We start from the raw sequence: 14,474 nt of genomic DNA, 5'->3' as shown, positions 1-14,474 counted from the left end.
AACAATAATGAAATTGCATGGTAAATTGTCTTGCACATGACTTGCAGATGTCTGTATAGACTGAGCTACAACAGTTTTGTAATTCAATTTTCTTTTCCCTTTCTTTATTTTTCCAGGTCATGAAAAATTAGTGGTTTGTCTTTAAGACTTTTGGGATACAAGGCAATGTGATGAGTACACACTCAGTGGGAAGGGACACCAATACTTTTAAACTGGAATTTTGAAATTTGAAACGTCTGGAAAATATTGTACAAAGTAATGTTTTTGGACAGCAGCAAATGTTTACTACTAATTTCTGATAAAACATAATTTTTTCCAGGCAACTCCTCAGCTACAACAGTTGCAACTAATACAGCAGCAGCAGCAGCCCCAGCAGCAACGGGTTATGCAACCTCAGGCTGCAATGCTGCGGCAGCAGGCTCTCCTTCAACAGCAGAGAGTCATTCAGCCACCTGGGCCTCCTTGGAGGCAAGTTGGGGTTAGTATGACCACATCAGACTGTAATCCATATAAGCAAAACTTACTTTCCGGCAACCTGTAATAAGGGCCTGAAAAATATGCGTGAATATAGATACAAAATTATTTAATAAACACCATTTTGTAGTTAGTGTATTGTATCCAGATAAACAATTTTTTTCAGTGATGGTATAAAATAGCTTTATTTTCTGTACATAAATATCAAAATATTTACTAATTTCGCTTAAATATAGTGATGTTACACAACACTTGGTGACTGTTGTGGACAACGAACACACAAATGGAGAAGGGTGCCCAGATAGTCAAGAAAAATAGAACTTTATAATTACAGAGAAAGTACACAATTCATTTCACAGCTGAAACAGCTTCTCAAACTCAACAACTGTTTGCAGCTTTGCTTCTCCTTGGCTATCTAACCTGTTCGCGTCGAGGCCCATCAAACACTGAGTTCTTCTCACGGTGTTACTTACACTAGGTTGCTCGATGGTCTGACCGAGGCAGAAATCCAAACATACCTCTCTGATCATGGTGCCATTGCCGTCCATCAGACGATGAAAAAGGTAGATGCATCCTTTGTGCCTACATGCACTCTTTTTTTCGCTTTTGATAGAGTGGTGCTTCCGTCCAAGATCAAAGCACATTATGAAGTTATCACAGTCTGACCATACATTCTGAACCTGTTATGCTGCCACCAGTGTTATCATTTCAACCCCATTCTAATGTCCCAAAAACAAAGATGATGTAACTTACGAAACGAAAGTGTTGGCATGTTGATAGACACACAAACAAACACAAATACACACACAAAATTGAAGCTTTCGCAACCAATGGTTGATACCTGTCCAAATGTGTAACCTGTTGTAGGGATGCTCATGAGGTCAACTGTCAGCCTCTTCCTACCCTCTGTATCAACTGCAAAAGCAAACATGCTACCTCCTGTTGAGATTGTCCCATGTATCTCTATGAGTGGGCTGCCCAGGAGATCTGGCTGAAGGAAAAAGTGCCTTACACGGTCGCTCGCAAGTTTTTGTCTAGTCGGAAACCCTGCGTTCTACCATCCTCCACCTACAGTACTGTTTGTGCTACATCTCGCTCCACGAAGGACAGGGCCACACAGACATGCGACCTTAAATTTCGTAGTCATCTTTCAGACTACCTGCTTTCAAGCTGTTGCAGTTCGCCTTTTCCTTCGTCACTGTACATTTTCCCTTTGTACCGTTTACCCCCCTCCGTCATTTGATGTCACCAGGACAGACTTCCTCCAACTTATTGGGCAGCTACCTCATCCCTTTCTGCTGCTCGGTGACTTTAATGCGCACCATCGTCTTTGGGGTTCTCCCAGAACCTATCTTGAGAGGTGCCCTCTGGGGTGACCTTATCAATCAGCTTAACCTCTTCTGCCTTAACACAGGGACACCCACCTTCCTTTCAGGCTCCACACACACCTATTCCCATTTGGACCTATCCTTCTGCACTGCCCAGCTTGCCGATCGTCTGAAGTCCGTTCTCTCTGACTCCTACTTGTGCGACCATTTCCCGTGTGCTATCCATTTACTGACTCTTACCCTACCTATGTGTCACACCCAAATGGCAACAAAGGCTGACTGGAGGCTTTATTCCTCCCTGGCGACCTTCGATGAATGACATTTCTCCAGTTGCGTTGACCAGGTAGAATCGTTTAGAAACTTTATTCTTACCACTGCCCAACGTTCTATTCCTCGCACTTCCTCTTTACTGTGCCTTGTCTTGTTCCTTTGGTGGACTGAGGCGTGGCATGTCGCAATTCGCGCACGGAGACATGCTCTCTGCATTTGTAACTGTCATCCTATGATGGCAAACTCCATTCATTATAAACGATTGCTTGCACAGTATCATCGCATTCCTCGAGATAGCAAAAAAAACCTAACTGGATTTCATTCACTAGTTCTTCTAACAGTTACAGTCCCTCCTCTGGCAGCTCTCTGGGACTAAGATCTAGTCCCAAACTTCTGGCTTGACAGTAGCAGAAGATGTCATCATGGATCCTACTGCTATCTCCATCACCTTGGGCCGGCATTTTGCGCAGTTTTCGAGTTCCACCCATTATCACCCTGCCTTCCTTCAACGGAAATGAACAGAGGTGGCTCTGGGGGTACCCTTCTTTTCTCAGAATCGTGAGTGCTACACTGACATCTGTATTATGAGGGAGCTAGATCATGCTCTCACTTCGTCCTGATTCTCTGCCCCAGAGCCAGACGATGTTCACATTCAGCTGTTACAGCGCCTTTCTTTTGTGGGCAAGCACTTTCTGCTTCATACGTATACCTGCATCTGGGCAGAGGGCACGTTTCCCAGACACTTGCGTGAAGCCACTGTCACACCCATTTCTAAGCACAGTAATGACCTTCCTTCTAGCTACCGCCCCATTTCTCTTACCAGCTGTGTTTGCAAGGTGATCTTCAACATTCTTCTGTAGACCCACATTTCAAAAACTTCTATTCTCATCTTGTTTGAACTGCTAATATTCCACATTTTACTTCCGCACAAGGCTGCACACCAGAAAAACATGTTCAGAAAGGACTTCCTAACATTTAATTTTATTAAAGTCCTGTTTTTCAGAAATGCTGTCCTTGCTATTGCCAGTCTGCATTTTTATCCTCTCTACTTTGGATTCATCAGTTATATTTTGCTACCCAGACAGCAAAAGTCGTGTAATAGTTTTACTTTCTAATTTCCTACTCTAATTACCTCAATATTCCCTCCTCCTCCTCCTCCTCCTCCGTCTTTTCTTGTGCCTGTGTCTCGCATCTTAGGGGGTTTGCATGGTTACTGTTGGCTTTGGTGTAGCTAATTTAAGTTGTAGCTGGATACCCTTCCTGTTGCCACACTCTAGTCTCCCGAAGTGGAATGTGTGTACCCAAATGATCTGTAGATAGTGTTATCAATGAGAAAGATTGTGAAAGTTTTCCAAACATTTGCAAATTGTGTAACTGAGGCATGACTTGGATACCATAACAGTATTTGGCTAATGAGCTGTGGGCAACTGCCTAAAAACAACATCCAGGCTGGCCAGCTACCTCACCATTCTGGACATGATGCTTTAACATCGTGAACGTAAATTTCATTTTAAATTTCTCCTTAATATCCTTCATTGCTTGCTCAGTGTACAGGCTGAATAAAATGGGGGTAATGCTACAACCCAGATGATGTTCTAGAAAAAGTAAGGCCTAGTCACTGCATCTGTCCAAAATCGGCAGCGAACAATGGCTTGCCCCCCTGCAGGTTCAGGGATTAGAATAGGCCCGCAGTATTCCTGCCTGTCGTAAGAGGTGACTAAAAGGAGTCTCAAATGTTTCGTTATTATGTGATGGTCCCCTCTCGGGTTTGACCTCATTTGTTGTTGTTGTTGTTGTGGTCTTCAGTCCTGAGACTGGTTTGATGCAGCTCTCCACGCTACTCTATCCTGTGCAGCTTCTTCATCTCCCAGTACGTACTGCAGCCTACATCCCTCTGAATCTGCTTAGTGTATTCATCTCTTGGTCTCCCTCTGCGATTTTTACCCTCCACGCTGCCCTCCAATACTAAATTGGTGATCCCTTGGTGCTTCAGAACATGTCCTACCAACCGATCCCTTCTTCTAGTCAAGTTGTGCCACAAACTCCTCTTCTCTCCAATCCTATTCAGTACCTCCTCATTAGTTATGTGATCTACCCACCTAATCTTCAGCATTCTTCTATAGCACCACATTTCGAAAGCTTCTATTCTCTTCTTGTCCAAACTAGTTATCGTCCACGCGTCACTTCCATACATGGCTACACTCCATACATATACTTTCAGAAACGACTTCCTGACACTTAAATCTATACTTGATGTTAACAAATTTCTCTTCTTCAGAAACGCTTTCCTTGCCATTGCCAGTCTACACTTTATATCCTCTCTACTTCGACTACGTCAGTTATTTTGCTCCCCAAATAGCAAAACTACTTTAAGTGTCTCATTTTCTAATCTAATTCCCTCAGCATCACCCGACTTAATTCGACTACATTCCATTATCCTCGTTTTGCTTTTGTTGATGTTCATCTTATATCCTCCTTTCAAGACACTGTCCATCCCATTCAGCTGCTCTTCCAAGTCCTTTGCTGTCTCTGACAGAATTACAATGTCATCAGCGAACCTCAACGCTTTTATTTCTTCTCCATGGATTTTAATACCTACTTCAAATTTTTCTTTTGTTTCCGTTACTGCTTGCACAATATACAGGTTGAACAATATCGGGGAGAGGCTACAACCCTGTCTCACTCCCTTCCCAACCACTGCTTCCCTTTCATGTCCCTCGACTCTTATAACTGCCATCTGGTTTCTGTACTAATTGTAAATAGCCTTTCGCTCCCTGTATTTTACCCCTGCCACCTTCAGAATTTGAAAGAGGAGTATTCCAGTCAACATTGTCAAAAGCTTTCTCTAAGTCTACAAATGCTAGAAACGTAGGTTTGCCTTTTCTTAATCTAGCTTCTACAATAAGTCGTAGAGTCAATATTGCCTCACGTGTTCCCATATTCCTACGGAATCCAAACTGATCTTCCCCAAGGTCGGCTTCTACCAGTTTTTCCATTTGTCTGTAAAGAATTCGCGTTAGTATTTTGCAGCCGTGACTTATTAAACTGATAGTTCGGTAATTTTCATATCTGTCAACACCTGCTCTCTTTGGGATTGGAATTATTATATTCTTCTTGAAGTCTGAGGGTATTTCGCCTGTCTCATACATTTTGCTCACCAGATGGCAGAGTTTTGTCAGGACTGGCTCTCCCGAGGCTGTCAGTAGTTCTGATGGAATGTTGTCTACTCCTGGGGCCTTGTTTCGACTTAGGTCTTTCAGTGCTCTGTCAAAGTCTTCACGCAGTATCATATCTCCCATTTCATCTTCATCTACATCCTCTTCTATTTCCATAATATTGTCCTCAAGTACATCGCCCTTGTATAGACCCTCTATATACTCCTTCCACCTTTCTGCTTTCCCTTCTTTGCTTAGAACTGGGTTCCCATCTGAGCTCTTGATATTCATACAAGTCGTTCTCTTTTCTCCAAAGATCTCTTTAATTTTCCTGTAGGCAGTATCTATCTTACCCCTAGTGAGATAAGCCTCTACATCTTTACATTTGTCCTCTAGCCATCCCTGCTTAGCCATTTTGCACTTCCTGTCGATCTCATTTTTGAGACGTTTGTATTCCTTTTTGCCTGCTTCATTTACTGCATTTTTATATTTTCTCCTTTCGTCAATTAAATTCAATATTTCTTCTGTCACCCAAGGATTTCTACTAGCCCTCGTCTTTTTACATACTTGATCCTCTGCTGCCTTCACTACTTCATCCCTCAAAGCTACCCATTCTTCTTCTACTGTATTTCTTTCCGCCATTCTTGTCAATTGTTCCCTTATGATCTCCCTGAAACTTTGTACAACCTCTGGTTTAGTCGGTTTATCCAGGTCCCATCTCCTTAAATTCCCACCTTTTTGCGGTTTCTTCAGTTTTAATCTACGGTTTATAACCAATAGATTGTGGTCAGAGTCCACATCTGCCCCTGGAAATGTCTTACAATTTAAAACCTGGTTCCTAAATCTCTGTCTTACCATTATATAATCTATCTGATACCTTTTAGTATCTCCAAGATTCTTCCATGTATGTTGACCTCTATCTTTCTAAATTCTTCCGAAGAGTGAGCCAATTGGGGAAGGGCGCCTTACATGGTGCACTGTATCCGTCGTGCATTGAGACCTTTAGCCGGCTTTCTCGTCGTCACAATGCTGTCCTACTCGTTTTCCACCTCTTGGAAGAGGATACATTCCTGGGTGCGATTACAACTACGCCTTGTGCAGTGTTGCTTTTTGCTGAGACGACGACCTTGGACATTTTTGCACCTAAGATCCAGCACGGTAGCCAGTCCGTTGTGGTGGGGCCGCCATGTACCCTGTTGGTTGTAGCCCCCTGACAACACAGGGATCGCTCTGCTGATGCCTGTTTCGCTAACTCCCCACGTATGCCAGGGAGTAGATGCCTATCCTCCTGGGGTATCGGGACTCCCAGCAATAGCCATCCTGCCAGGTGGCCCTTGTTGAGGCTGGGTTAGGCCCGTGGGGAGGGCCCTTGGTTGGAGTACGTGGCATCAAGGCGGATGGCCCGCAATGAAGCGTGGTACATCATCTCTTGCTGGTGGCCAGCCTCCAGCAGTCTCTAAGCATTCTCGGGCTCAATTTAATGCTCAGAAATACGATCCGAAAATGTTCCCGTCCCTGGCCACACGGTGGGAGAAGCGTAAGTCTCAGGATGGCAGTAACAGTTATTCGCCCCAGTTCCTAGTTTGTACGAGAGCTGATGGGGAGTCTTTCATGCCCACAAAGTCTCAGTTCTTCGTCGAGCATTCAGAGGACATGTTTGGGGAGGTGGAGGGCTTGTCCAAAATGCACTCTGGGTCAGTACTGATACAAACGGCATCCTCTGCCCAGTCACAACGGTTACTAGCTTGTGACAAGTTGGGGGATGTTGCCGTTACGATCACACCCCACAAGAGTTTAAATATGGTCCAGGGTATTATTTACCATAGGGACCTTCTTTTGCAGTCTGATGACGAACTGTGCGCCAATTTAGAGCGCCAAGGTGTCCATTTCGTCCGGCGCGTTCATCTGGGTCCGAAGGATACTCTGATTGCTACTGGTGCCTTCATCTCAGCCTTCGAGGGTGATACGTTACCGGAGAAGGTCAAAGTGATGGTCTACCGATGTGACGTCAAGCCCTATATCCTTCCCCCGATGCGGTGCTTTAAGTGCTGGAAGTTCGGGCATATGTCTTCCCGCTGCACTTCCAGCCTCACATGTCGAGATTGCGGAAGCCCATCACATCCTGATACTCCATATGGCCCGCCTCCCATCGGTGTCAACTGCGGAGAGCCTCATTCACCTTGCTCGCCAGACTGCAGGATCTTACAGAAAGAGCGCAAAATATCATGGAATATAAGATCCTGGACCGACTGACCTATACTGAGGCCAAGAGGAAATTTGAACGACTACTTCCTGTGTGAATGACTTCCTCCTATGCTGCTGCATCGACAACCGTGTTAGCCCCATCAGTTCAACATATTCCAGCCAAATCACAGAGCCGTACAACTCCACATGCCCCCTTGCCCGTGGGGGGCTCTCCCAACCCCATTGCAGTTCCTGCACCACCTACCTCGGGAGCAACACCCTCCCACCCATCGGGGACGTCCGCTTCTCAGCCGGAGAAGCGTCCAACTTCTTGGGCTACCCTCGCTCGGAAGGGGTCCCTTGGGTCCCTCCCTTCCCAGGTTTCTACCAGCGGGAAGGATGACACCCGACAGTGGCATAAGTTCCCACCAGCGGCTGGTCGTAGGGCTTCGTGATCCTCCTCCGCCCAGAGACTGAATCAGTGAAGCCCTCCCAGCTGGTGAAACCCAAGGTTCAGCGAGATACGTCCAAGAGAAAGACCTCTAAGGCCAAAGAACTTGTGGTGGCACCCACCCCACTGCACCCTTCGAGCTCTGCGTCTGAGGATGAGGTGGAGATCCTGGTGTCCGCTGAGGACCTCGATCTCGCCGGTCCCTCGGATGCAATGGATAGCACTTGCACAGGTGCTCAAGCGGAGGCAGCAGGTGGCCCAGCGGCCTAATCTGCCTCCCCAGTCCCTTCACTTCTTTCTCAGCCATGGACAATATCATCCTCCAGTGGAACGGCAGCGGTTTCTTCCACAATCTTGTTGAGCTCCGACAACTTATCAGCCTTCACCCTTTCTTCTGCATTGCTCTTCAAGAAACTTGTTCAGGCAATGCGAACCCCCGCCCTCCGTTTCTATTGGGGTTATTATAGGAACCGGGCAGCTTATGAAAGGGTATCTGGTGGCGTCTGCGTCTATGTCCTTCACTCCCTTCACAACGAGTCTGTCCCTCTACAAACTCCTATAGAGGCTGTCGCTGTTCGGGTGTGGATGCCACAGGCTGTTACTGTCTGCAGTCTCTGTCTTCCACCGGATGGTGATGTCCCGCAGCGTGTCCTGGCTGCGCTGATAGCCCAATTGCCGCCACCTTTCCTGTTATTGGACGACTTCAACGCCCATAACCCTCTGTGGGGTGGGTCAGTGGCAACAGGTCGAGGCGCCACCGTCGAGCATGTATTGACACAGCTCAACCTTTCCCTTTTAAATGATGGTGCCTTCACACATTTCAGTGTGGCGCATGGCACGCACTCAGCCATCGACCTTTCGATCTGCAGCCCTAGCCTCTTACCGTCTTTGGAGTGTGCATGACGACCTGTGTGGTAGTGACCACTTCTCGATCTTTCTGTCACTGCCACAGTGTCACTCTTCTGGGCACCCTTGCAGATGGGCTATGAATAAGGCTGACTGGGACTTGTTCTCCTCCGTTGCCGCTATTGTGCCTCTTTCTAATGAAGCCATTGATGTGGTGGTTCACTCGGTCACCACCGGCATCGTTACTGCCGCAGAATCTTCCATTCCCCATTCTCCTGGGTCCCCTCAGCGGAGGACTGTGCCTTGGTGGTCGCCTGCAATCGCCGAGGCGATTAAAGATCGCAGGCGGGCACTCCAGCGTCACAAGCGGCATCCCTCAATAGAAAACCTCGTCGCCTTTACATGGCTGCATGCGCGGGCACACCGCATCATTCGCCAACACAAGCAGGAGTGATGGGAACGGTATGTTTCCACCATTGGCCTCCAAGTCTCTCCATTGCAGGTCTGGGCCAAGATTAGACGCCTCTATGGCTATCAGACCCCTGTCAGCGTCCCTGCGCTGTCACTGAATGGGGCAATTTGTACTGACTCTGACATAATTGCAAACCGCTTAGCAGACCATTTTGCTCTCAGTTCTGCATCTGTGAATTACCCACTGGCCTTCCACTCCATTAAAGAGCGGTTGGAACATCGGAGCCTTTCATTTCACACCCGCCATCCTTAATCCTACCATGTCCCATTCACTGAGTGGGAATTCCACAGTGCCCTAGCCACTTACCCTGATACAGCTCTGGGGCCAGATCGCATCCACTGTCAGATGCTGAAACACCTCTCGCTGGACTGCCAGCGACACCTCCTCTACCTTTACAACCATATCTGGGTCGAGGGTGAGTTTCCGTCGCAATAGTGGGAAATCATTGTTATCCCTGTTTTGAAACCTGGCAAGAACACAGTGGAGGTCGACAGCTACTGCCCCATTAGCCTCACCAACGTTCTTTGCAAGTTGCTCGAACACATGGTGAGCCGGCGATTGAGCTGGGTACTCAAGTCTCGGGGCCTTCTGGCTCCGTCTCAGAGTGGGTTCTGTAAAGGCCGCTCTGCCACCGACAATCTGGTGAGCCTGGAGTCAGCCATCTGTACAGCCTTTGCCTGCCGTCAGCACCTCATCACTGTTTTTTTGACATGCGGAAGGCACACGATACAACATGGCGCCATCACATCCTCTCTACGCTTCACGGTGGAGGTCTTCGGGGTCCACTGCCGATTTTCCTACAACATTTTCTGTCACGTCGTACCTTCCGCGTGCAAGTTGCAGCCTCCCATAGTTCCTCTCGAATTCAGGAGAACGGGGTACCACAGGGATCTGTCCTAAGTGTCTGCATGTTTTTAAATGCAATTAATGGGCTCGCTGTGGCGATGGGAACGTCTGTCTCAGCTTCCTTGTATGCTGACGACTTCTGCCTCTACTATAGCTCCATTGGCATTGCAGCTGCTGAACGTCAGCTGCAGGGCGATATCCGCAAGGTGCAGTCTTGGGCTGTAGCGCATGGCTTCCAGTTTTTGGCTGCAAAGACCTGTGTTACGCATTTCTGCCGGCGACGAACCGTTCATCCTGAGCCGCGGCTTTACCTTGCCAGCAAACTTCTTGCTGTGGTGGAGACACATTGGTTTTTCGGTGTGGTTTTTGGTACCCGGTTGACTTGGCTCCAACATATTCACCAGCTTAAACAGATGTGTTGGCGGCATCTTAATGCTCTGCGATGCTTGACGCACACCAGCTGGGGCACTGACCGCTCTACCCTCTTACGTCTCTACCAGGCGTTACTCCAGTCCTGTCTGGATTATGGGAGCCTGGCTTATGGTTCAGCATCCCCATCTGCATTGCGGGTTCTGGACCCAATCCTTCACAGCGGGATCCGCTGGTGCTTTCCGGACCAGCCCTGTGGACAGCATACTTGTGGAGGCAGGTGTCCCTCCACTGCGGTTATGGTGCCAACGTTTATTGGCCGCTTATGCTACGCATGTTTGTAGCTTGCCCGGGCATCCTAATTATCGTCTTCTGTTCCCACAGTCGGTCGTCCATCTCCAAGAACGTCGGCCCCGGTCAGGTTGTACGATCGCGGTCTGCATCAGAGAGCTTCTCTCTGGGCTTGGGGTTTTCCCTCTTCCACCTCCTTTCCGGGCCCTTCTGCGTACACCCCCGTGGTGTGTGCTTCGCCCTTGCCTTCAGCTCGAATTGGCACAGGGCCCAGAGGACTCAGTCCCTCTGGAGGCCTTCCACCGCCGGTTTCTTTCCATCCTTGCCACGTATCAGGGCTCTGCCGTTGTTTACTCTTACGGTTCGTTGGTTGCTGGTCATGTCGGTTAAGCTCTGACTCTAGGGGACCACTATGAACAATATTCATTGCCGGCTGGCTGCAGCATTTTCACTGCTGAGCTGGTCGCCATCTTTCGTGCCCTAGAGTATATCTGCTCCAGCTCAGGTGAGTCCTTCGTTACCCGTAGCGACTCCCTGAGCAGTTTAAGAGCTATTGACCAGTGCTTCCCTCACTCTCGTCTAGTGATGGCTTTCCAGGAGTCCATCCATACTCTTGCCTGTTGCGGCCGCTCTGTGGTCTTTGTGTGGACCCCAGGCCATGTTGGGATACCCGTCAATGAACATGTTGACAGTCTGGCCAAACAGGCCACCAGTAAACCATCTCTGGACATTGGCCTCCCAGAGACTGATTTGCAAGCGATCTTATGCCGCACAGTTTTTGAACTTTGGCACACTGAATGGTGCAACCTGACCACGCCAAACTAACTCCGTCCTATCAATGAGACGACGGATGTGTGGCGGTCATCCATGCGAGCCACTTGCAGGGACTCAGTAGTCCTTTGTAGGCTCTGCATTGGCCACACCCCCTTGACACACAGCTATTTACTGCGCAATGAGGACCCGCCTCTATGTCGCTGCGGGTCGGCTTTGACAGTGGTCCACATTTTGTTGGCCTGTCCCCTTTTAACTGTGCTCAGGCAGACGTTTGCGCTGCCTGATACGCTCCCTGCCCTTTTAAAAGATGACACTGCTATGGCAGGCTTAGTTTTGCGTTTTATTTGGGCAGGGGGCTTTTATCACTTAATCTGTTTGTCCTTTTTGTATTGATTCTGGCCTTTGGCCTACGATTTTGGTCTGAGTTTTTAGTGTGTTTCTTGGTGGTTGGCTTTTCCTTTTTTGTCTCTATGGTTGGCCAACCACTGCCACACACTGTGTGATTTTAATTCCTTTTGTCTGGTCTCTGTCTAAGTCTTTCGTGTCCTGTGTAGTCTTTTCCATTGTTGTTTTTATTCTGTGTGGGTGTTTTTCAGTTTTGGAAAAAGGGACCGATGACCGTAGCAGTCTGGTCCCTTTAATCCCCCAAACCAACCAACCAACCAACCAACAATGGCTTGTGTATGCATTGATTGTTGGATGGTTATGCAATGATTCTCTTCATCTCAACTCTGAAAATTAAGCTTTTTGACATAGCCAATCAATAGAAAATGTGCCTCATCACTAAAGATGACATTCCTCGCAACGTTGCATCCACATTTCCGTTTTCCAACACCCAACTTGCAAATTCAAAATGCCGGAAATGGTCAATTAGCAGTATTTGTGGCCTAAGTTGATTCATGTAGGTATTTAGATGAAAATCCTGTGTCAGAATTTGCTGCATGGCTCTCCTTAAACTGTTCAATTCTTGTTATCAAGGTTCGGAGACTTGGACTATGCTGTCATTTACTGATGGAATATTTTCAGCAGACTGGCTATTACAGTGTCACTTTGATGTCTCAACATCAGTACCTGAACCACTTTCCTCAAATTTTTCAGTGACTCAGTAAACTGTCAATGAGCCAGGTATGTTTTGCTGACTGAAAATTTGTGCGTTACTTGCAACATATCTTTGAAGTTGTCCCACACTTGTAAAAAGTTTTGTCAATGACAGTGCATTGCTTCAGCATGTATAAAGTGAATCATTTTCACTGATTTGTCATGTAGAAAGATGAGAACTGAACAGTAGCAAGTGTTGCTAACTGATTGAAACAATAATAGTGTGCAATTAAAATTGTGCATTTCTCATAGTCCCGTCCCTCCCCCTTCACACCACTGTGACCATTCATTTCATTGTGCTAAGTTGCATACAATTTCTAGCTAACTGCGAAGCCCCAGTAAAACCATGGTTTGTATCCTGCACCAGTATATGCAATACGAGATGTGTTATAAAAAATAGTGAGCTTTGAAGTAGCACGTCTACTGCAGAGGAAGCATGCTGTGGCTACTGAGCATCCCTAATGGCAGATTTAGATAACAAACTTTTACTATGAGTGATAGTTGCCAATCTACAGCCACCGAAGTGAGCACACGCACGAGCTGTTTGTCGGATTAGTGAGAAAATGCCTGTGAAAGAGCTTGAACAAGAATGTGGTGTGTGTGTGTGTGTGTGTGTGTGTGTGTGTGTGTGTGTGTGTGTGTGTGTGTGTGAAATTTTGCTACGTACTTGTGAAAAGAGTTCCTCATGTAAAATAGTTGCTCCCCGATCAGGGTGATGTTGGTGTGATGTTTAACTACGAAGGCATTGTCCATCAGGAATTTGTACCACCTGGTAAACAAGGAAGTCCGTCAGCAATTTTAATGCGTTTGAGGAATACCATGTGCAGTAAGAGGGCTGAGTGAAGAGGAATCAGACTTGGACATTTTATAATTACAGTGCACTCGCTGAAATGTCGCTTCTTGTCTGCCGCTATCTGGCAAAACATTAGACTTCCATTGTGCCTCATCCATCTTATTCTCTGGACCTAGCGGGCGTAGTCCTATTTCCCAAACTTGAAAACACGGCGAAAGAATATTGTTTCCAAACCACAGAGAATATACAGGACAATGTGACACCCCATAAACAGCATTTTAGGAGGCTTACCAGAAATGGAAGAAACCTTGGATCTGGTGTATTGTCAGTGGAGGGGACTACTGTGACCGAGGGGGGAGGGGAGGGGGGGGCGGAGGACAGTGCTTTAAATGTATTACAATGAGCACTAGAGATGTTATAATGAAAGTTTAGACTTCTTTTGAACACACCTTATGCATTAATCTGCACCACAAGTTTAAAGAAATTAATATATATATCAGTAATTATTAAGTGGGAAAGATCTATATCATCTTTCCAAATGTCTGGGGTTCAGTACTCATCTGTACTAGAAAGTTTTTCTGTCACGTACCACTTTTTTTTATTTGTTAATGTAAAAAATTATGATTTGAACTGCTGGTCCACTGTAACTATTCTTATCTACTTGTAACTGTCTTAGCGGGTCATTTTGAAAGTTGAAAGAAAGGAGAGGGATCACGTCAAATATGGCAATGTGTATTAAATACTGTAGTATGAAATTAACTTAGTTTTACCTTTAATGATGTTCGCCTTGTGACCTCTTTTCAAGATTATCCGTTCCATTAAACTAATGTAATTGTACATGCTATTAAACTGTTCTTCCAAGTCATTTGCAGTTTCTGACAGAATTATATTTTCATCTGCAAACTTCAAAGTTTTTGCAGGGCTGTAATGTATTGAAGTCATGTGATGATGACTTGCTAAGAATTGAAACCAGTTATGATATTTGTTCAAACTGAGACTGAAAAATACTATGCAACAATTTCCTTGCAGCTTTTATTTCTTCTACTTTAATTCATTTCCTAAAATTCCCTTAGGTTTTTCTTACTGTTTGCTCAATATAAGGTCTTACTGCTTGGCCAACATA

The 14,474-nt window shown here is 46.4% G+C and overlaps 1 protein-coding gene across 5 annotated transcripts in view; it reads left to right on the top strand.

Annotated features, from left to right (window-relative positions):
• The window catches only part of LOC126418612 (PAX-interacting protein 1-like), a 176,809-nt gene that overhangs the window by 14,171 nt on the left and 148,164 nt on the right, over nucleotides 1–14,474 (top strand). For all 5 annotated transcript variants that reach the window (XM_050085450.1, XM_050085447.1, XM_050085451.1 and 2 more), the window contains exon 6: nucleotides 320–478. In XM_050085450.1, the coding sequence (XP_049941407.1) occupies nucleotides 320–478 (159 nt within the window). The remainder of the gene's footprint in view (nucleotides 1–319; nucleotides 479–14,474) is intronic.

Source organism: Schistocerca serialis, chromosome 9 (assembly GCF_023864345.2).
Source record: "Schistocerca serialis cubense isolate TAMUIC-IGC-003099 chromosome 9, iqSchSeri2.2, whole genome shotgun sequence".
NCBI lineage: Eukaryota > Metazoa > Arthropoda > Insecta > Orthoptera > Acrididae > Schistocerca > Schistocerca serialis.
This window is presented reverse-complemented; position numbering and strand designations above follow the sequence as displayed.